We start from the raw sequence: 23,894 nt of genomic DNA on the forward strand, positions 1-23,894 counted from the left end.
ATCATTTCCAATAATTAGAAATTTTCTGCTTCAGAAATAAATGAACCATAACAGATTTTTAAGCCACTGCAACCTATTTATAATGACACCGAAGAAGAGCATTGTTCAGTGAGATACCCCAGTGGCAGAAAAGACTATCCTCTGTTTTGAGGATTCAGTGATGTAAGTTTGAGTTGAGGTTTTCAAATAGATTCTAGAGCTGAGAATGAGGACAAGGCCCTAATTACAGAATGATCCTATGTAAATGACCACACAGAATGAATGATAGTGTGCATATAAATAGATGAGTATATTTCACACAAACAAAACCAATGAAGTCTTTATTTCAGCAGTCATTTATATACAATTAAAATGAAGCAAAACATTAGCTATATGTTTCCTTTTAAAAATTGAATGAAAACATTCTTTTTTTATAATTAGCTTATTTATTAAGATGTACTATTTCAATAGCTAGCAATCTAATCAGTACAATCCCTTTAGGTTGATTGGGAAGAATATACTTTCAAGATACTGTAATCAATTCTTTTCTAGTTTCAATAAACTTTATATATATATACAGTGAAAATATTAAAATACAATATTTTGGGGTCCCACAGAGTGGAAAAACATCTTCAAACATATATGTGCAAAATTCTGCATTTTCTCACTCAATCATTAATAATTTGGAGACATAAGCATTTTTAGTCAATCATTTAAAGAAACCAAGACTTAGGCACATGAAGTAGTATGGCCCAGAGTGCTCAAAGCCAAGCCCAACAAGTTTGATGTCTTTAACTCCAAACTACTTCCTCATCCCATTTCATTGTGCATGATTTTCTGATTAAGACATAAGAATAAAATATATATAACTTGCAAAGCTTCTCTGGTGATATTTTAAGTGGTTTACATAGTTTTTCTTTTCACACGTTTTCAAACTTTTCCTGAAATGACTTAGACAATTGTTCAAATGCTAGAACAACGTTGTCTTCTTCATTTTCACAGAGTTCACGCAAGGAGACACTACAAATAGAAGAATACATATATACATATACTATTAGTCAACTAAGTGACATTGAGTACTATTAATAAAAGACTGTCTTGCGAAGTGATGAGATAGGATTAGCAAATTATAAGGAATACTGATAAGAAACAAATTTATTAACCAAATAATGTGTGCACAAAAAAAGAAAGAAAAAGAAAACTAAGACAAGGTGTTCCATGCAGTGCCTTTATTACCCAAGGGTAATTGAAAGGCTACCAAACTCTATGTCATTTGATCCTTGCTCCCTTAGTTAGTACAACACAAATTTCTTTTCTTTTCTCTACATATGTCATGGACACATTTTTTTTCTGCTATTGTGTCCAGAATATACCATAATCCACTATGGAGAAGAAAAGCTTCCTTTCTTTCTCTAAGTAGGTGAGAAAAAAATGAAAGTGGGATGTGGCCAGTAGAATAATGGTCCTCATCTAATTCAGAGGTCCTCACCTAAATCCCCAGAAACCTATAAGTCATGTTAGATTCCAAGGCAAAGGGGAATTACCATCACAGATGATAGCTAATCTTGAACATGGATTCCGGATTCTCTATGTAGAACTGATGAAATTCTCAAAGGTGCTCATGGGTGTGAGGAAGAAGAGAACTGACATCAAAGGAGTGAAATGTAGACACTTGTTACACAATCTCAGCTCTCTCTACTGAACATCCCTGGCTATGATGCACAGCTTGCAGAAACCTCTGTGTAACTTGGGAATGTGCCACAGTGTAGCTTCAGTCCATATGCCACAAAACCACCATAGAGTAGCTCAAGCCCACATGTTGCAGCATCTTGCCACCCGCATAAGACATGGAGCAGGAACCTGTATTGGGCTGCGTTTAGAATTGCTTATTAAGCATTCACAGGTTTCAGGTGGAAACTCGAGCTTTGGATACCATTTGTAGTTGGAGGTTTCTCCAGGCCTGCCTGGGCCCACAGCTGCTCAGACCCAAATAAACACACAGAGGCTTATATTAATTAAAACTGCATGGCCTAATGGCTCAGGCTTCTTGCTAGCTAGGTCTTATATCTTATTTTTTTGTGAATGTTTATTTTTATTTAAAGCAGGTTGATTATAAATGCAAAATCTTTCTAAAGAAGAAAAGGGATAAGCCGGGCGGTGGTGGCGCACGCCTTTAATCCCAGCACTCGGGAGGCAGAGGCAGGCGGATCTCTGTGAGTTCGAGGCCAGCCTGGGCTACCAAGTGAGTTCCAGGAAAGGCGCAAAGCTATACAAAGAAACCCTGTCTCGAAAAACCAAAAAAAAAAAAAAAAAAAAGGAAAGGGATAGTATAGATATGATAGGATAAAAGGGTAGATTAATGAACCTACTTTTAAAGAACAGCTTGTTTAAAATGTTTTACACTAGTATAGATTTTAGTTTATTGATACAAGTTTAAACTTAATTTTGCTATACCATATATATATATATATATATATATATATATATATATTTCTACTCTCATTTGAGGTATTATGTTTATGTAACTCATTTAGATTGTAATGAGTAATTAAAAATACAGATTAATAATTAGTCTTCTATGATAATCACACTTGTAGTCATGTTAGTTAAGTTTTATAGATGTATTTAGATATATTTCAGATAGATAGGTAATTTTCAAACACTTCAAAGACCTGTATAATATAGCATTTAAAATGTTTTAAAAACTTAGATTTTCTGAACAATGAGACATGTCTGCAACAATGATATACTTCAGAGAGAAAGATGGGCATCAAAAACACTCTATAAGTTTATCATCTTCTTGGCAAAAATAGCCATTTGGGAAAGAAACTGTTCTTGCCTGGACCACTTTGAAAAAATGTTGTTTCAACTGGACATGCAGGACCCATAGGAAGGTGACCACTGAACTTTGCTAGGCAAAATGGTCCTTCAGGTTCCTGCCTCACAGAAGAGACTGGCAGACATTCTATAGGACACAGAGAGAAGTAATTGAGAGACTCTAGACCTGTGGGCTGAAGAATGATGCCCCAACTTTACAGAGGAACTTTGGATAACTGTCCAGGCTGCCAGCTGTCTCTGTCTACTCTCACAAGACTCCCAAAAGCTGCTTGCATCCTTCTCCCATTTCTCAGGTCATACTATAACTTTCTGTGGTCTTTGATGTAGTTATCCTTAGTTATGATAAAAGATAAATTAGATATAAAACCCTAGACTCACAAATATAGGATAGATATTCTTTAATTTTGCCAAATACAAATAGACTAGATCTTATAACTATAATTGTTGCTTGATAATTGTTTTGATATATGTAATTTTACTATGTTAAAGTTAAAACCTTCCTTTTTGAAAAAAAAAAGAAAATGCAAAGTGCTGGGGATATCGCTCTGTATGTTGTGAATGTGTTGCTCTGATTTGTTTGATAAATATAACACTGATTATCCAGTAGCCAGGCAGGAAGTATAGTACAGGCAGGACAAGCAGAGAGGAGACTTCTGGGAACAAGAAGGCTCAGTGAGGAGACGCTGCCAGCCACCGCTATGAGAAGCAAGATGTAAAGATACCAGTAAACCATGAGCTATGTGGCAAGGTATAGATTTATAGAAATGGGTTAATTTAAGATGTAAGATCTAGCTAGCAAGAAGCCTGAGCCATTAGGCCACACAGTTTGTAATTAATATAAGCCTCTGTGTGTTCATTTGGGTCTGAGCACCTGTGGGACTGCAAGGACTCGGGAGCTGGGTGGACACAGGAAAACTTCAGCTACAGATCACTCTTACTGTTATAGACTCTGAGACCATCTGACACATCTCTACCACACATTCAAAGTATAGATCTATGCCACACTCACTCTTATAGCCCTGTTTTCACAATGCTCAAAATATGCAAACAAAATTCTAAACTGTAACACTGAATTATCTTTCTGAAACAGACTCAAACTTCTCTGGAACCATAAGCCAAAAGAAATACTTTCTTCTACAAGTTGCCTTGTTTATGGTGTTTTATCACAGCAACAAAAAGTAACTAATACAAGGACTATAGGGTTTATTTTTCCCCAAAATGGTGGGAATAGATTTAATAATCCTTGTACCTCAAATGTTTAAAAATGTCTCAAACACCCACGCTGGTTAGATGAATGAATGAATGTTTATTTTTCAGCCTGGGTTTAGACACAGCTCTAGTATCTCTGGAGGCTTCTGGATTGCTCTTAAGATTATACCTTGGGTAACTATGAGGTACCTCACCTAGAGATAACTATAGACCAGTTGTTCTAAACCTGTGCATCGTGACACCCTTAGGGTGTCACATATCAGACATCCTGAATATCAGATATTTATATTATGATTCATAATAGTAGCAAAATTTCAGCTATGAAATAGCAATGAAATAATTTTATGGTTGGGGTTCACCACAACAGGGGACACTGTATTAAAGTGTTGCAGCATAAGGAAGGTTGATAACCACTGCTATGGATGGACAAAACTATTCCCTTCTGCTCTTGTATGTCTCAAATTCACTCTGTATATAAAACATCCATATAGGCCTAATTCAGTTCTGATCAATGAAATAAAACAAAGAATTGATTAAGAATGTGATGATGAGATTTATGGTCACTTGAATATACCTGTGACAAAATAAAGAACCACTGTTAAAGTGCTGGAATGCATTTAGATTTGAGGGGTTAGTATGATGGTCATATACCTAGTTGACATTATATGGCCAATGGAGCCTAAGGATGGGTTACTCACATAAAGTGTGATAATGCTTGGGATTAACCAGGCTTTGTTGTAGAACAAAACAGGACGTGACTATGCATTGACAGTCAGACAATCCCTGAAGAAAAATATAAGCTGTAGCAAGAGACTCAAGAGCAAGCACATGTAATAACTTAGAGACCTGATGGCACCTCAGAAATATCATATATTTGACATGAGTTTACAATTGGGATCATTAAGAATATTAGGTTCTGGAGTCAGTAATACTCCTGAATAATTTTCTGATAGTGTATAGTGCCTGAGTCTGAGACTTTATGTGGATGGACTTTAATCACCAAAAATGGTATGGAATTAATGATATTACAGAACATAACCAAGAGGTTGTAGGGATGGAAAATTCCATAAACCCTCTGGGAAGTTGAAATGCATGATATGTAACAGGCTCAATGACACTTTTACATACTTGGTTCATGAAAAAAAACTCAACATTTTCACATTACAGTTAAATTTCTAAAAAACAGGAAAGTAATATTTCGACATGTAACATACCTGATAGATTTAATGGTAAGGGAAAAATCTTTCAACAACTGGTAAGCTGCCCCTTGATGTAACCTAAACAACAGAAAAACTGAAATTAATGACAGAATATTATTTACTACTATTGTTTACACCCATAAATTAGGGCTGTCTTCGCCATGATCACAGAGGCTGGGTTTCTGTTGTTGTTTTGTTTTGTTTTGTTTTTTGTTTTGTTTTGTTTTGTTTTGTTTTGTTTTGTTGTACAATGAGTGGCTCACAGCTAGTCCAACTGCTGACAATAAGTGACTGCTGAGCACTAATACCTACGTGGAACATCTATGTTACCCCACCAAGGCAGGGCACCACAGAAGTGGAGACAAAAAGAACTAAGAGCTGGATCTGAGAGAAGTGCTGTGACATGCTGTCTTCTGGGCATGCTGTGACTCATGAACTCATAGAAGCTAAGGTCTCCTGCACAGGGTCTGCACAAGATTGGAACCATTAACATTCAGTCATGCAGAAAAGGTTCATAAAAAAACTAGTTTCCCAAGGGATGCACAGGGCCCTATGAACTGAAGAAGGGAGAATCATTTTTCTTCAGTATTCTAGTCACTAATGAGGTTCCCTGTGCTCCACATTCATGAAGGCAGCCCTCTAAAACTCAGTGGGTTCCAAAATGAAAGCAAAAAAAAAATGCAAAAACTCACAAGTGAGAGGATGATTTGATAGGGTCAAGGGGTCCAATCGGGAAGAGATACAAGAATGTGGGAGGGAATGTAGTCATATTGTTTTATATACAATTATGAGATTATCAATGAATAAGTTTTAAAAACAAACAAAAATATTATCTGCTAATGCAATAGCTATTTAATTCACAATGATAAATTGGGTTTAATAAAGAATAATGGCAGTTTTCTTCCTTGACTGTCCAACTTTTGTGGCCAAAACACTGTGTCCACACCAACTGTGTGCAGAGTGACCTAAATAATGCTTGGTCCTGCTTACACTTACAGAAATGGCTTCCCTCACAACGAGCTAAATTAACTCTCTCAGGACCAGATAGGTAAACTAGATACTTTATATTCTCTCAGGCATTAAGCGATACCAGATGGCTATTTGCCATTATTTTTCAAATACCAAATGATGCCTAAGTAGAACTGTAATATAAAATATATTGAATATTCACAAAGATACATTTAGACTACATATTTAGGTCAAGTGAGTTGACCTAAAGGCCAAATTTTTCTGATAAACTAGAAATAAAAATAGTATAGAGTATGTCATCATCTTTGCCATCCGTCTGGAAAGGAAAATCTAATATGCTTGGCAGGGCTAACCATTTCTTGGAACTTTCAGGAGAGAACATACCTATTGTCCTGGTCTAACCCCACAAGGGATCCATGCTTATAAAAGTCCAGAGCATAGGCGTTAAGTGGCATTTTTCTTCCTGTACTATCCAGTCTATGTGGCCACAGAACTGGGACTTGATTGTGATTGATACCAATTGTGTGCAGAATGACCTAAAGAAATAGATTTTTTTAGATGGTTATTCACAAGGAGAGAAGGGTTGCAACTTATAACTTGTAGTCATTTCATATTCATCCACGCTTTTCAAGAACACTCTGCTGGTAGAAGAGCAGGGGCCTTCTGTGCACACTGAGACAGTCCATCCTAGAGCATGGCTTAGCTCCATCTGTGAAGAGGATTATCCTCACAGCATGCTGATGGCAAGTCCACCAGACTAGGAAAGAAAAGTTAATGGAAAAACTTTGAGTCTCCTTAACAATTCAGAGAATACCTTTGCAAATAGAGTTTCAGAGAACTGGAGGCCTACATGTCACAAGAGACTATTCAACCGAACAAGTATAATGGTCTTCAGAATCAACAGCCAGAATAACAAGTAGAGAGAGGATAGAACAAAAACAATTAAAAAAGGAAGAAAGTAAATAAGTAGCTTTTCTGTACCTATTTGTTTTGCAAACATTGCCTCATGTGACCAACAGGAATTCTGATATAGGGCTAGTGATACTGTAAACAGGCCCAACTACATTCAACAGTGTAGTTATTTGTTTTTTCTTACTCTTTATTCTTTGCTCCTTAGGGCCCGCCACTCAGCACCCAAATAAATCACACAGAGACTTATTCTTACTTATGAATGCCCAGCCTTAGCTTGACTTATTTCTAGCCAGCTTTTCCTAACTTAAATTATCCCATCTATCTTTTGCCTCTGGGCCTTTGTCTTTCTCTATTTCTGCATACCTTTCTTTACTTCTTACTCCATGGCTTGATGCATAGCTGAGTGAATGGACCCTAGAGTGTAGCTAGAGTTTTCCTGCCTTGCCAACAGTTAGGACAAATCTCTGTAACCCGCCAGTCCCACAGCCGCTCAGACCTAATGAAGTAACACAGAGACTTATATTGCTTACAAACTGTATGGCCGTGGCAGGCTTCTTGCTAACTGTTCTTATAGCTTAAATTAATCCATTTCCATAAATCTATACCTTGCCACGTGGCTTGTGGCTTACCAGCGTCTTCACATGCAGCTTATCATGGTGGTGGCTGGTAGTTTCTCTGACTCAGACTTCCACTTCCCAGAATTCTTCTCCTCCTTGTCCCACCTATACTTCCTCCTGCCTGGCCACTGGCCAATCAGTGTTTTATTTATTGACCAATCAGAGCAACAGATTTGATATACAGATCATCCCACAGCACTAGAGTCTTCCTCTTTATCCTCCTCTTCAATCTCTCTTCCCAGATTTCTTCTCCTATTTATTCTTTCTGCCTACAAGCCCCTCCTATCCTTTCTCCTGCCTTGCTATTGGCCATTATTAATACACCAATCAGGTGTTTTCGACAGGCATAGTAACACTGCTTCACAGAGTTAAACAAATGCAACATAAAAGAATTCAACACATCTTTCCATCATTAAACAAATGTTCTACAGTGTAACAAATGTAGAATATTAGTTAAAGATGTTTCAACACTAGAGTTGTTTGGGAATCATGGGTAGTAGACATGAACATTTTAATATTTTTATTTTGCTATGACCCAGAAAATCTCCACCCAAGGGAAAGTTGCACACATGCCCCAGACATTAATACCAACCCTGTTTGTCGCAACAGAGAACTATAAACTGATCAAACATCGACAGAAGACAGAGTAATGCATAGTTTTATATTATGAAGTATTATGGTGTGTCGAAAATAAACGAGAGCTTCATGGCAAAACAGGTATGAATCTTACAGACATAAAACTAAAGACAGCAAAAGATACTTTCAGGAGAATACAATGAACCATTCCTTCACTCTTCTAAAAATAAAACACAAGTGTAAATAAGTACTCATTTGTAGAATGAATTATTTTCAGAAGAATGTAAAAATTTCAGTAACTTTAGTGGAACACAAGGAAATGAAATAAAAGTGAGGCAAGAGTTTTAGGTTCACGGGTACCCACTATGTGTATTCCTCTCTTCTTAAGCCATCTAGAAGCAATAGAATATAGCATCAAACTGTAATAAATAATACAAGTAAGTGAAATTTCAAGATATTACAATATGTCCTAATAAAAAGTTATATAAAGTGAATTGAATCAAGCAAAATGCAGGGTATGATCAAATAACATGAATCTAAATACCTATGTCAGATGCTTCAAAATGAAGGAAAGAGAAGCAGAAAATTTTTTTCTAGAACTCCAATGGCAGCAAGGGTGAGTGGGAATGAGTTCATGCATATACCTATTTCTCTTCTAATGCTGATTTTGCAGCAACAAGACACAGACTTTTTGTTTATTCTATCAGCACCCTTCTGAATTGCCATGGAAATTCTACATGTACAAAGGAAATAAAAGTGATTATCACACTTCATAAATTGAGTCATTACAGAATAAATGGAAAGGGGAATTATTTTGATATCCTCCTCTCTCTCCTTCTTTCTTCCACCCCCTTCTTGAAACTCATTATGTAACAGACCATTATGTAACAGACCAATTTGTAGCAATCCTCCTGTCTCATTGTCCGTCCCCCCTTCCCCCCCACCCCCCATCCCCCACCCCCCGTGTTGGGATTATGGGCATGAGCCATCACATCCATCTTGGGAAAGGAAAACTGTTATGCTTAAAAATTAATATTGGTTTTTCAATGTACTTAACTACCAGTCTCTTACATATCCAACTAGTTGTTTATAGTCATCCATACAAAATAAAAAAATCAAATCTCCTAAAAATTATTTTTCTTAAAAATTAATTTGTCTTGATATGCCATGGCTGGCTGATCTACATGGGAGGCCTGCACTTTTCTGATAAGAAAGGAGAAGGAATGAATGGCTGGCGGGGGAAGAGGGGAGGTTGGGAAGGGACTGGGAGGAGAGGAGGGAGGGAGGGGAAACTGTGATCTGTAATTGTGATGGGAAAATTAATTAATGAAAATATTTTTCTTACAATAGGAAGTATAATTTTTTATCATCTGCATGCTTGCTTTCCACAGCTTTGACAACTGTCTGTTACAATATACCACTCAGACTGGAGCAAAAGCCCCCCAGAGACTAATACACATCCACTCTTCACTTACGTTATTTGGAACTCCTGGACAGAGCAAATCCACGTCAAAGTTTCCAGACAGACAGACAAATGGCGAAACTGCCACCCGGCCTTCCCCGCAGCTCATCAAGTGGGACACAAGTGGTGAATCTTCACATTCTTCACCTGTGAAGTCTGGCCAGAAAAAGTTGAGATAGAGCCCTGCTTGTTGTTGAGCTTTTAGTTTTTGCTTGTTTGTTTGAGATAAGGTCTCAGTATGTATCTCTGGCAGGCCTAGAACTCTTTGTGTAAACCAGACTGATCATAGAGAGCCCCTGTCCTCTAGAGATCCTCCTGCCTGCCTCTGAGTGCTGGAATTAAAGGCAGGCACCACCGTGGCTGGAAGATTCATTTTCTTGTATGACAGCTAAACCAAGCTAAAAAGGGAAGCCATTGGACCTAACAGGGACCACATCACAATGAAGACAAATTGGTATAACACATACTGAATATCCAAGCCAGTTGGTGATGAGATACATACATTAAATGTTAGTCTTTAGTGTTCATATCACTATTGCAAAATATCTACTATTCTTTTGATTAGTCAAAAATTAATTAAGCTAGAAAGTTCTCTAAATTAAACTTGTACCTTTAGAAACTTCTCCCCTGAATTCAGATATGGCCTTAGAATCTTTTCAGACAGTGTTCTCTCCAGGTATGAACCATTCCCAAGTTTGCTTAGCTTTCCAGATTAGACAAGATTGGGTGTGGAGGACCAGCCTTCCTAACTTATTTACCCCAGGAACTCTTGAGGATTGAGGGATAAGAGACTTAGTTAGAATTAGGGAGTAACAGAGAGAAAACACAGGATAGAATCAGGTGGGCCTCGCTCCTTATCCACCAGCCCAGAGCTTTATTCCAAAGGGCTATTTATAACAATGCCAAGGAGTGGAGCAAAAGACCTCCCCCTTGCTAGTTACAGTCAAGTGTAGACCCTTACAAACACCTGGTACCCAGGCCCATGGTCCAAACAGCCTCTATGCAGTCCTGCTGGGTACAGCCACTAGGAAACCTAGTGGGCTCCAGCAGGTCCCTCTTCTTTATATTTTAAAAGAAAAAATTCTTGATGCAACTGCATCAAACTTAAACACAGAGAGGTTAACATAATTCTAATATAAGCATTGTTATGCATAGTTACAATTTTCTCAATCTTACACCCTAAAGCAAACTCTTAATATTTATTGCTAACAAAACATAGGATAAACTTCTGATGTATATATCTTAGACTTAAATACTTTCTTAACTTCACCAAACCATGGTGCATCAATATCAATAGGTAAACATAATAATTTCCACAAGCCTACTCTCAACCTACAATTTAGAACTATACAAAACATAACATTAATTCACTCAAGTAACATGAAAATATTTTTTAAATTAAATACACTGAGGTTTATTAACACTCCCCTTTTCTTTAAAAAAAAAACTTCTCTATTTAAACAGTTCCATTTTCATATAAACAGCTCCATAAGCAGTTCATAAGACATCACTGTTGATAGTCTATGTGCATAAGGAAATTCAAACTGTCCCATTGGAATGAAATCATTACTGTCCATTTTATTTTTCAAGTTCAAAAGTTCAAAAAGAGTTCTGGTACCATCCCTAAAAGTTCCTCTGAATGCTCATAGTCAGGGCCTGACTTGTCAGCTGCCCTTAAGTCTGTGTATAGCCGCCAGAGTTGTAATGACTCTGAAGCAAACAGTTCCAAATAGAAGTCCCACAACCAAAACGTCTCAGTTCCAGCAAGTCTCTCTGTAATCTCTTCTTTCAGCTACCGCTGTGCTTTGCAGTCTGTAGCCTTCTGTAACCAGTCCTGAACCAGGTTAGAGAGCTTCACCTCATAGCCACACGGGCTCAAGGCTCCTTCAGCGGCCATGAGCTGAAACTGTGTCCTTCCTTCCCACGGCAACCCTGGCTTTGGGAGGAAAACCCATTACCTGCACTGCTGACAGTCCAAGTACTCAGCAAACCTGGTCTGGAATCCTCGGTAGCAATCAGCAGTTCTTTGCAGTTTTGGTGTGGCTGTTCAGCCTGGAGCACTCAGCAGTTCCCACGTGTCTCAGCTGTTTGTCCAGCACTGACACAGCTTTTCCGCTCTGGAAGCAGTCTGGTCTTTGCTGTCTCTGCTGTTCACTGATGCTTTGCTCGCTGTTCATCTTGCCCAAGGCAATGCAAAACGCTGGGCTTTCTCCGCCATTTGCCTTTCTCACCGTGTAGTGTCTCAAAGGTTGCAGAAACTTGCATTCATCTTTCCTGCAGCACAGCACCTCTGCAGGGCTTTCCAAACTGCTGCTTGTCGTTGGCCTCTCTGTGGCTTAGCTTACTCATTTTTCACCGTGGCTTTCTTTCAGTAGAAAGCTTGTAGATCCTCGTGCATCTGCCATCTGCACAGCACTGATGCCTTGAGGGTTTCAGCTTCTGAGACCCTCTGACTGCTATTTTCTGAAGCTGGCAGTCTCTGGAGCTGTTCCTTGTTGTTATTGGTGGTTTTCTGGAATTGCCAAGTCCATTGTCTGCCGAAGACATTGCTCTTCCCATCCAAGGTTGGGAAAACCTACTCTAAATTACTTTTTTCACCATATCCTTAAACCTGAGGCCTATTATATTCTAAATCTACATTTCTCTGACTCACTTTATACTAAATCTATGACCTATTTAAACCTGCATTCCATAGGACTACCTAATAGACAACCTTATTCTTATTTAAACTTAATTTACAACTATTTCTTATAAGCTTATTATAGGACTACCTTAGTCACTATGGTACTTTTTCAAATAGCTAACTTAGCAAACATCTAAAAGAGACATATTACTTCTTATTCTTAACTAACTTACATTAGGAAGAATCTATTAGCAAACTCTCTATAGGGCTACCATAAACCTCTATTTATAAACCTTACCTAAGTCTCACTTAAACCTAAACCTTACCTAAATCTTAGTTACATTCAATAGGCTCTGCACTATATTGCTACACTCTACCTTGCTTATTTTTTATAGATAGAAGAGAGAGAGAAAGTGAGATCTATAGTGATAAATCTAATGCTGCAGCCTTGCAGTATTTCTTCACCACCTAGCCTATACACCTGAGAATAAAATACCGTTGCCTTCATTTTTCAATTCCTTATCAGCATGCCTAAACTCACAACACTCCCTACAATCCTTTCGCCAAGTCCCTAGTTCCTGTTCATGGCTCCATCTGTGGAAAACCAGCCTCCCTAACTTATTCATCCATGGAACTCTTGAGGAATGAGGGATAAGAGACTTAGTTAGAAAAAGAGGGGAGAGAAACAGAGAAAACACAGGATAGACTCGGGTGGGCCTGGATCCTTATCCGCCGGCGCAGAACTTTATTCCAAAGGTCTATTTATAGCAATGCCAAGGGATGGAGCAAAAGACCTCCCCCTTGCTAGTTACAGTCAAGTGTAGACCCTTACGAACACCTGGTACCCAGGCCCGTGGTCCAAACAACCTCTATGCAGTCCTGCTGGGTACAGCCACTAGGAAACCTAGTGGGCTCCAACAATTGGGGATGTTCAGAGTAGTGTGGGAATAGACTAAATATGGTATTCTAATGTCTGCTATCAGTAAGCTTGGAAATGGTTATTAGAATATGTACACTATCCATCCCTGTTTTTAGAAAGTTCCAGTTCATATCATCAAAGTAGGCTCTAGTGTGTCACTAAGGCAGAATATCTGCCTGTTCCCATCTTACCTGCCCAGAGAGGTGTGTGCCCCCCATTACTATCTGTGCCTGTTCATGCTACCCCTCCATTTATAGGGTCGGAGAGGGTACACACTCCACTTCCTTGATTTTCCCCAACTGAAGATGCTAGGGTATAGTGAGCCACTGATAATTCTCCCCAATCAAAGTTTTATGTCTGTCACCCTTTCCTGTTTATGGTTTCTTAAGAGACTTCTGTCTGTGGGTTATAAATAAGAACAACAAAACTGAAACATTTCCCCATATACTAAGCCCTACTTCAAGGTATCCACATGCCCTAATCATTTAAAACGAATCATTTGAATCTCAATAATACTTAAAAAAAATACTACTCTCTACTTCATGTCCATTGATAAAGCAAGGACATGATTATGGCATCACTTGCCCGAATTTAAGAAGTAAGAAGTAGCAGAGTCAGGGAATTTGCCCAGTCTATGACCTTCAACATCAAGGCTCTCTGAAAAGTGCTCATAGAATTGCTCTTATTTCTCTTGTGCCAGAGACATCCTTGCTCAATTTTCTAGGAATGACCCAAAGTCAGGCCTCAAAAAAAAAAAAAACAAACAAACAACAACAACAAAAAAAAACGGTTTATAAACAATTCAACTTGGTTTTAGCATCATTCTCCACTGCCCTTTTAACTGCCAATCACCAACTTCTGGGTTTTTGGTTCTTGGTTTTGGGTTTTGGTTTTTGGGGTTTTTTGTTTGTTTGTTTGTTTGTTTGTTTGTTTTTGGGTTTTTTTTCTTTTGGTAGAAAGAATTCAGCTATTCTAAGTCAAGCTGACTTTTCTAGAGTGCCAGCATTCTGAGATAAAAATGGTACAGTTGGAGCCCTACCACTGACCTCATCCCTAACATCCCTATTACATGTCCTTGGGCAAGACCATTACTAAATCACTTCATAGTGGAACTAGGACACACTTACCAATTTTTGACAAGGGGAGTTGATATTCCTGTTTCATATCAGCCAATTGGGACACAATTGGCAGAAAAGTAGCAAAGTCCTCTGTCACTTGCATGTTGTACTCATGCAGGGCAGCACTAAAGTCCTCAGGGAGGTCATCAAGGAACACCTAAAAGCCAAAGGTTTTTCAGAGAGAGAGGAATACCTGCCTTAAAAGCTGAATATTTGGAGCAGTGAAGGCAAAAGTCCACATGGTGTAATTCGATAGTTTTCAATAAAGCTACTTTTTCTTCTTTTCTTGGTAAAACTGAAGTTAAATGTTAAACTGAAGTTAAATGTTTTTTGTCCTTATTTGCACTTGTAAAAAGAGATACTCTACGCATAATGTTTCCTCAGATGCTACTTAATCAAAATGACTTTTGTTAAAGTAGAAGTGTGTCCTCAACTGCCACTGGACTCGTGAGTAATTTCAAAGAATCTAGGGACACATTTGTAGAGAAAAGAAGAGAAAGCATATTTTCAGGCTCGGAATCAACTCCACCTGGTTGAGAGGTTCTGAGACTCTCACTGTACTCAGTATGCTAACACTGTTAATCACTTTCAATCTGTACACATGAAAGTGTTGTATCTCTAAGTTTCTTCTTTTGTGGATTTGTGATAGTAAACTACAACCTAGAAAGCATGCCCTCACAAAGCATCTTCACTTAAGACTTCTGGATTTGAGGAACTGTGAAGAAAAGAATTCTGCCTTTCTCAGCCATGCCATCAGTGCTACATCCTAAGAGAATCAACTCAAAACACCAAGAAGAGCAGAAAGGGTCCTACGAAGGAACTCATGGAAATAAATACAATTGTTTTAATTAAATGGACAAATGCACCTTTTCAAAAACGACCAAGTAAGATGAAAAATGGTTTCTAAGATTTAGACTTTAGGAATCAAAGGACAATTTCCCAGATAACTTTGTAACACTTTTTCAGAGATGACAGTGTGACACATAGCCATATCTCAAGACACACATTCAACAAGGAGGATGGCTTTGGGGCGTAAATGCATAATTATCTGCATTTTCTATGTGTATGCACATGAATATATATGTGTGGGTGCTCTCCACTGTATTTTTTGACGCAAGGTCTCTCACCATTCCTAGAGTTCTCTCCAATTAGGCTAGCCTGCCCCAGCCAGCTCCAAGGATCCAGACTTCTCTGCCTTTTCAGCTCTGGGATTATAAAGTGTGTCACCATGTATATCTTTTCGTGTGGGTACTGGCGGTCTGCACTCAGATCCCCACACTTGCATGGCAAGCACGGTATAAAGTCATCTTCCCAGTCCCTGTATGCCTTTTCATTAATGCTGTATTTTGATGCAATCAATTAAAAACATGAATATACTTTCATCCTATTTATCCTTAAGGCATGCAACCTTTGAACAGATTCACAGAGGAATTTTGAGTTACAGATAAATAGTGCACTATTTCCAAAAGGAACAAATTATTATAAAAAATACATTAACTGTTCCCTATTCATAAAATCCTATTGCTGCTGAATAGTGTTGTTTACAGTTAATTGACCACAACCAGTTACAGATTTTGTTCCTTTTTGTAACTCAGACCCATGTGGCCCTCAGCCCCTGCTCTTTGTGTGATGTCTCATTCAGCAGCTTGTGCCTTATCTCATTTTTTTTTTCTGCACCACTCATGGGAAATGAGCCTACCAGTAATATAAGCCCAACATTCCTGGAGTGGATATTCACTCTGCCCATGCCTTGGGCTATCTGGCCTGATAGAGGCAGTGTTTCTTGCCTGCCTACATGACCTCTTAAAAGAAAAGAGGGAAGGGGTAGTAGTTAGTGCTCTTTTTCTTGAATGTGGAAGGCTTCATGATGCATGGTTCAGTGACCTGGTCTGGAACTTTCCCCATCTTTCCCTGGGAGATGAAGAGGCAATGGCATTGCTTCATTTTGTATGCATGAGTGTGTGATTCCCATTTCATTCCTTAAGACTTCTTCCCACATATCTTGCATTACCTCCCCTCTGGGATGTCTTTTAGAAAACCTCAAATCTCTATGCTTTTGCCCTATTTAAAGGCTTCTAAACTCATCTGACTTCATATCCAGAAATGGCCCAAATACCCTGCAGATAACCAAATGGCCAACTTTGGCACTTTACATCTTGATATTTTACTAAAGTTTTCAACTTTTGCCAGCAGACGGGTAGATGGACGTGTTGTCTGACATTCAAGCGTTCTTTTACCTTAGTGCCAAACGCTCTCTCTGTGCTTCCTTTTCATCTGCTCAGGTCCTCCTACGTATGTAATCTGAACTAGAGGAACCCTCCAATGATTCTCTGGACCTTGCTGATAAACTGCCACCTCTCTGACCCCAACATACAACTGTTCCTTCAACTCCTCCAGCCCCTTCCTCCTCTCCAATAACGGGCCACTCCAACCATCTGACTCTCACACCCACTTTCACCCCTCCTGTCCCATGTTCTCCTGCCACTAAGGGACCCCACCCTACCCAAACCAACCAGGTCACAGTTTTCTCTTTGCAAGAGGTAGTTGAGTGGATGGACTGGCTAAGGTACATGTCCCCTTCCCACTAGCAGAACTCTTTCAAATAGAAAACAAGCTGGGTTCTTACACATCTAACTCTACCTCTTTCATAAAGGAATTCCAATATATTACCCAATCTTATAGTTTCATCTTTCATGATTATATATATATATATTATCCTAACTAACAACCTACTTCCTGAGGAGCAATTTTATCAGAAGATCTTACCTTTGATTGATAAAATTTGAAGTTAGCATCTTGGAACTTGGCAGGAATATATCTTCTTCCAAAAAGATTTGCTAATACTAAAACCAGCTTTTCCATTACATCTTCAGAAAAACATTTTGAGCCTGTACAAAACAAGAGTTCCATGTCATATATGTGAAAAGTGGTTAGATCATTAAATTAAATATTATGTTCATTTCAGAGCAACTGTAAAATAACTTCAGCTGTAGATGCTTCTCATCTGAACCTTTTTTATTCCTGCTTTTACCTTCATTAACATCCTTATCGTTCCAACTACAAATTACCTTATGTTCTGATCTAGACTTTGCTTACTTTGACCTATCTCCGAGTGGATGACCAAATTTATGACAATGTCTCTGTCTTTGTCAGTGTCCTGAGGCTGTAAGGAGACACAAAAACCGTGGCAACTCTTATAAAAGAAAGCACATAATTGGGGCTTGTTTACCGTTTCAGAGGTTTTGTGCATTATCATCACTGCAAGGAGCATGATGGCATGTAGGCAGACATGGTGCTGGCAAAAAAAGTTGACAGTTCTATATCTGCATCGGTAGGCAGCAATAAGAAAGAGAGAGCCCCTGGGCCTGACTTGAGCTTTCAAAACCCCAAAGCCCACCCCCAATGACACACTTCCTCAAAAAAGGCCACACGTATTTCAACAAGGCTGTATCTCCTAATCCCTCTCAAATAGTGCCATTGCCAAATGACCATGTATTCAAATATATGAGCCTGTGGGGATCATTCCTATTCATTCAAACCACCACAGAGATCCTGCTACTGTCACTGCTAGTTGTCAAGTTAATGAGGAGCTGCATAAGATCCATCTGTAGGATTAACACCTGCTCATCACTGAAATGTCTTTCCCTATACACTTATGGATATAGGTGAGTGAAATTTCTGTAGTTCTTCAGTAATAATTTAAATTCCTTACCACTGTTCTGGCAAAGAGAACTTGACATTAACTTCCAAAGTTATTCTAATTTTAATCAAAATATGTGATATTTTACATAAAAAATGCAAAATTTAGGAAACTTGTTTAAAATAAATTCTCTAATATGAATGTTTTTTAACTTTTTTTCTTAGTCACAATTTTTTAATTTGTTTTTCTATATAAATCTATGCCTTTTTCCTATTGGATTTAAATCAAGCATTGATGTAAAAGATAAGGGTAAAAAATTCAATAAAATCATATCCATATCATGTGCTCAACCATCCCAAGTCCTTCCTTGATAATCAGGAAAAGCTGAGTTGGTAATATGGAAAATGAAGAACCATAATTCCTCTGACCTCCCTGCTTGAAAACATTTTTTTCTTTCTTTGTTTTTATTCCCTGTGCCTATATACTTATTAAGATTCAATTTATGAGTGATTTCCTGGACTTGGCCAGGCTCTTGACATCTCAAAACCCACTCCCTAGTGACACCCTTTCTCCAAAAAGATCACACTTCCTAATTCTTTCAAATAGTGCCCCTCCCTGCTGACAAAATATTCTAATCTATGAGTCTATGCAGTCTATGTTCATTCAAACCACCACATTGCATTTCTTCCCTCTCCTCTACAGGTTTGTAGCCATATCATAATTCAAAATGCATTTAGTCCAACTTCAAAAGCCCCTATTGTTTATTACAGTCCCAACACTGTTTAAAATTCCAAAGTTCAGTGTCTCTTATGAAACTCAAGACAATCTCTTAACTGTAACTCCTTATAACATCAAAATAAAAAAGCAGGTCACATGCTTCCAACATACATGGCACAGGATATACACTACCATTTCAAGAGGGAAAATAAGGAGCATAGTAAGGAAATACTGGACCAAAGTTGTGGTGATATTTTATCTGTGTCCCCAAATAAAGTTTATCCGAGGATCAGAGGAAAAACCCAGCCACTATGTTAAGCATAGAATTCAGACAATGGTAGCACATGCCTTTAATCTGAGCACTCAGGAGGCAGAGCCAAGCAGATCTCTGTGAGTTCGAGGCCAGCCTGGTCTACAGACCGAGATCCAGGGTAGGCACCAAAACTACATGTAGAAACCCTGTCTCAAAAAAAAAAAAACCATAAAAAAAAGAGAGGATATAGATATGATATAGATAAAATGGTATATTATTGAATCTACTTTTAAAAGGCAACTACTAGTTTTAAATATTTTACATTGATCTGGATTTTTATATATTGTATATAAATTATGTATATTGCTACAAATTTGAGATTGATTTATATAGATATGATTAGATAAAAAGGTAGATTTTTTAATCTATCTTTAGAAAGCAACTACTAGTTTAAAATATTTTATACTTGATTGGATTTTTGTATATCATATACAAATTATGTATATTGATACCAATTTGAGATTGATATATTGTATGTATATTCAAATTTGTTCAGGATATTGTACCTATACAGTTTATTTAACAATGTAATGCAATTTGCTAATCCTTGAAAGTTATTACTACCAACTATTAGGATATAAAGACATGGAAAATAGTAGTCATTACAATTGATCTTGTAATCATATTAGGTATGTTTTCAAGGTCAAGCAGAGATATATTTTAGATAGACAGGTCATCATCAAACCCTTCAGAGATCTACAGAATATGGCACTTAAAATGTTTTAATAATATATTTTTTTCTCTTTTTTTATGACTATGAGACATGTCTGCTCCTGGCAGCACCAATCTACTTCAGAGAAGATATAGTCATTGACAAACATCCACATGGTGTTAACTTTTACTGTGGCAAAAGTTAGCCACTGGGCAAGAAAGTGACCTCGCATTGACTGCTGACAGTATGCTGTCCAAAATGGACAAGCAGGACACAAAACAAAGGACTACCAATCCTTGCCGAGACAAGTGTGGTTGCAACAGGCATCCTCTGAGGCCAGGACAATATGGCACCATTGCTGAAGTGGCTTTGCAATCTGGAAAAGGTACAGTGCCCCTTCTTTTGACGGCAGCTGAACAGGTAGTGGACCAGTGGCTCCTGGTTTGCAGTGGAACAGTAGCCAGAGCAGTTATTCTTGGAGGAGTAACTAAGCTGATGGAGTCTGGCCTCTCAAAGGTAGACTGGCATTTAATAAAGGAGATGAAGCCACCCATGAGCCGAGAAGAATGGGAAGGTAAATTCCAAAATTACCAGCAATTTCCAGAATTTAAAATCCTGAATCATGACAGGACACTGGTGGAATTCAAGTTTATCTGGTACATGGAATGCTTGCACCAAATGTGGGGTTGAGCTGTAGGCCTTGCATACATTGTGCTTTACAAATGAGTCTGTCAGATATGCTAAGCCTGTAGGCCGAACATGATGTCCCAATGTTGCATAGAAAACCTTGGGTAACTATCCAGGAAGCTGGCTGTTTCTGTCATAACTCACATTTTTGTTTTTTTTTTTGTTTTGTTTTTTTTTTTGTTTTTTTTTTTTTTTTTTTTTGTTTTTTTTTTTTTTTGTTTTTTTTTTTTTTTTGTTTTGTTTTTTTTTTTGTTTTTCGAGACAGGGTTTCCCTGTGTAGCTTTGCGCCTTTCCTGGAGCTCACTTGGTAGCCCAGGCTGGCCTCGAACTCACAGAGATCCGCCTGGCTCTGCCTCCCGAGTGCTGGGATTAAAGGCGTGCGCCACCACCGCCCGGCCATAACTCACATTTTTTGAAAGTTGCTTGTTTGCACTTCATTTTTGACTAAGTAACATTATTTCCTTTTCTTGTATCTGATGGAGTTGAAGATTAGAAAGTCGTAGTTACAGTTTTACTTATTAACGATTTCAGAAAAGAAACTCACTAAGAGGTGTAAAGTGTATAAATTTGAAAGACATCATAAAATAGTTTTCTGTTGGTAATGCAAGATATGATAGAAAGTGAATTAGGTACATTGTGGACTCACCAAAATAGGATAGATGATGGAATATTTTTGCTGAATTTGTCAAATGCAAATGGACTAGATATTATTGATGTATTTATTGCTTGTATATATTGTATATAGTTATTGTACTTATTGTATATAGTTTTTCTTACATTAGTTATAAGTTTTTTATTTTTTATTAGACAAAAAAAGGGGAAATTTGGTGATATTTTATCTGTGTCCCCCAATAAAATTTATTTAAGGATCAGAGGAAAAAGCCAGACACTATATTAAACATAGAAGTCAGGCAATGGTAGCACATGCCTTTAATCCTATCATTCAGGAAGCAGGGATTTATCTGGGTCTCTGTGAGTTCAAGGCCACACTGGGAACAGAGCCAGGTGTGGTGGCACGTGCCTTAAATCCATCACTAACCATGGAAGGTCTGGAGGTCTGTATAGACAGACAGGAAGTGACATAGCTGGGCAGGAAGAGAACATGATGTAGCTGGATGGACAGAGCAAAAGGGAGAGCAGAACAGAAAGACATATAGGTGTGGGTATACAGGAAGTAGGTCTCTTTGGAAGCTGTGGAGTTGGTGAGGTGAGGTTAGCTGTAGCTTTTCCTATTCCTCTGATCTCTCAGGTCTCAAGCCCAATATCAGGCTCTGTGTTTTTTATTTAATAAGACCATTTAGAATTCATATACAATCAAAGTAAAACCAAAAAACCAGTTGGGCAAACTCCACATTCTGCATCTCCATGTCTGATGTCAAGACACTCTTCAGATCTCCAACTCTTTTCAGCTTTGTTCACTGTAACACACTTCTTTCTCTTGGACTGGTTCCACACCTCATCTGCATCTCTCCTGGGCAGATATACTACAGTTCTGGCATTTCTAATATCTTAGAGTCTCTAACACAATCTAGGCTTCATTTTCACAGCTTTCTGCAATGACCTCTCAGAGTCTTCATGAAGGGACCCCAATGACATAGACCTGGCCTCAGCAGCATTTGTTAGTCACAGAGGCAGATTCCAAAACCCTTTTCTTATATTCTTGACTCTAAATCCAGAACTATGTGGCTGAAGCTGCCAAGTTCTACTGCTTGCTGGGGTTGGAACTTGGCCTCCTCTTTAAATTACATCCATATCGGCTTTCTAGTGTTGATGATTTCCTTCACTGCTTAAGCTTTTCTTTAATTCCTTTTCATAAGCTTGAAGCTCAGATGGGTGGAGTCTTGCTCTAAGGTCACCACTCCCTTTATTCGGTTTAACATCAGGCTTTTCTTTAAACTTTTCATCTCCATGATGTTGGATTTAGCTCCATTAGACTTCCTGGTGCTCATTTTCTCCTCAAACAGTACATTTTGTATTTCTCCTTGTCCAGCTTGCTCCTTTTCATTATAGATCTGTGTAAGAATAACTACTCACAATCACAGGACACATCCTAGGCTGCCTTGAAATCTATGCCAGTGTCATTGATCTAGAAATCTTCAATTTAGCCTCTGGTATATTTTTTTGATAAAAGCAGATGATTCTTCTTGAAACTATCACAAGAATAGTCTCTAGGCCACTTATTAATATTCTTCTCCTCTGAAATCTCTTGAGCTGAGCCTTCATAATCTACATTGCTCTCAGTACCACTAACTTCCATGCTCCTACTAGAATGGCCCATTAAGCCTCATTTAAAATATTTAACTGCTTTCCTAATCCAAAGTCTCAGAGTCTACCTTCTGCCCATAAGCACCATGGTAAGGCCTATCATAGCAATACTGAACTTCTGGTATCAACTTACGTCTTGCTTACTGTTCTATTGCTGTGAAGAGAAACTATGACCATGACAATTTTTATAAAAGAAAGCATTTAATTGGGGCTTACAGTTTCAGAGGTTTAGCCCATTATCATTATGATGAGTACACATGCAGACATGGTACTAGAGAAGTAGCTAAGAGATCCACAGGTAGCAGGAAGAGAGAGAAATTCTGGACTTGATAGGCTTTTGAAACCTCAAAACCTACCCCCATGTAACACATTCCTATGGTAGGATATTCATACATAGTGTGAAGATGTATTTGCTGTAATTGTGTAATAAAAAACTGAACGGTCTAAACTAGGCAGGATGTATAAGTGGGATTTCTGGAAACAGAGGGGACTCTGGGAGGGAGAAAAGTGGAGTCACTGGCCACACACAAAAAAGGAAAGAGGAGGTGTAAGATGAAAGAGAGATCACACCACATGGCAGAATTTAGATTAATATAAAGGGGTTAATTTAAGTTATAAGAGCCAATGGCACAAACCTAAGCTAAGGCCAAGCTTTTAAAATTAATAATAAGTCTCTATGTCATTATTTTGGGCTGGTAACAAATAAAGAAAGTCCATCTACACATTTCCTCCAACAACGCTACACCTCTTAATCCTTTCAAATAGTGCCACTCCCTGGTGACCAAGTACCGAGCCTATGCGGGCCATGCTTATGCAATCCACCATAGCCTCTCTCATCTAGTCAATCTCTTATGACATCTTAATGCCTAACACCCAAATATCCAAAACTAAACCTGCAGATAATCTTCCTTGACTCAGATGGAGTCATAGTCCACTTGAGTCACTGCATTCTAACAGCAAGTAAATAGTAGGAATGCTTAAAAAGTTGTGATAATCAATAACTTGGGATCTAGCATCAGGCTAGTTATATTTGAGTATTGGCTTTGATTCCTAAAAGGTTAGGCACATGTCAATTCATTTAATTTCTCCATGCATCCTTTATAAAGTTACCAATTTTAGCTACCCCTTTCAACAACAACAAACATAATCACACTTCCTCTTGCCTGAAATTATTTCACCTTTTACACATTTGGGGGAAC

General features: G+C 38.2%; 1 protein-coding gene across 2 annotated transcripts in view; it reads right to left on the reverse strand.

The window, feature by feature from the left end:
- Nucleotides 1-305: 305 nt before the first annotated feature.
- LOC121823571 (putative ATP-dependent RNA helicase DDX60) overlaps nt 306-23,894 on the reverse strand; it is a 126,531-nt gene continuing 102,942 nt past the window's right edge. For both annotated transcript variants that reach the window (XM_076553284.1, XM_076553283.1), the window contains 6 exons: nt 17,188-17,309; nt 14,431-14,578; nt 9,775-9,917; nt 6,579-6,730; nt 5,241-5,303; nt 306-999 (listed from right to left, as the gene is read on the reverse strand). In XM_076553284.1, coding sequence (XP_076409399.1) covers nt 900-999; nt 5,241-5,303; nt 6,579-6,730; nt 9,775-9,917; nt 14,431-14,578; nt 17,188-17,309 — 728 coding nt within the window. In that variant the 3' untranslated portion in view covers nt 306-899. The remainder of the gene's footprint in view (nt 1,000-5,240; nt 5,304-6,578; nt 6,731-9,774; nt 9,918-14,430; nt 14,579-17,187; nt 17,310-23,894) is intronic.

Source organism: Peromyscus maniculatus, chromosome 17 (genome assembly GCF_049852395.1).
Source record: "Peromyscus maniculatus bairdii isolate BWxNUB_F1_BW_parent chromosome 17, HU_Pman_BW_mat_3.1, whole genome shotgun sequence".
Lineage (NCBI taxonomy): Eukaryota > Metazoa > Chordata > Mammalia > Rodentia > Cricetidae > Peromyscus > Peromyscus maniculatus.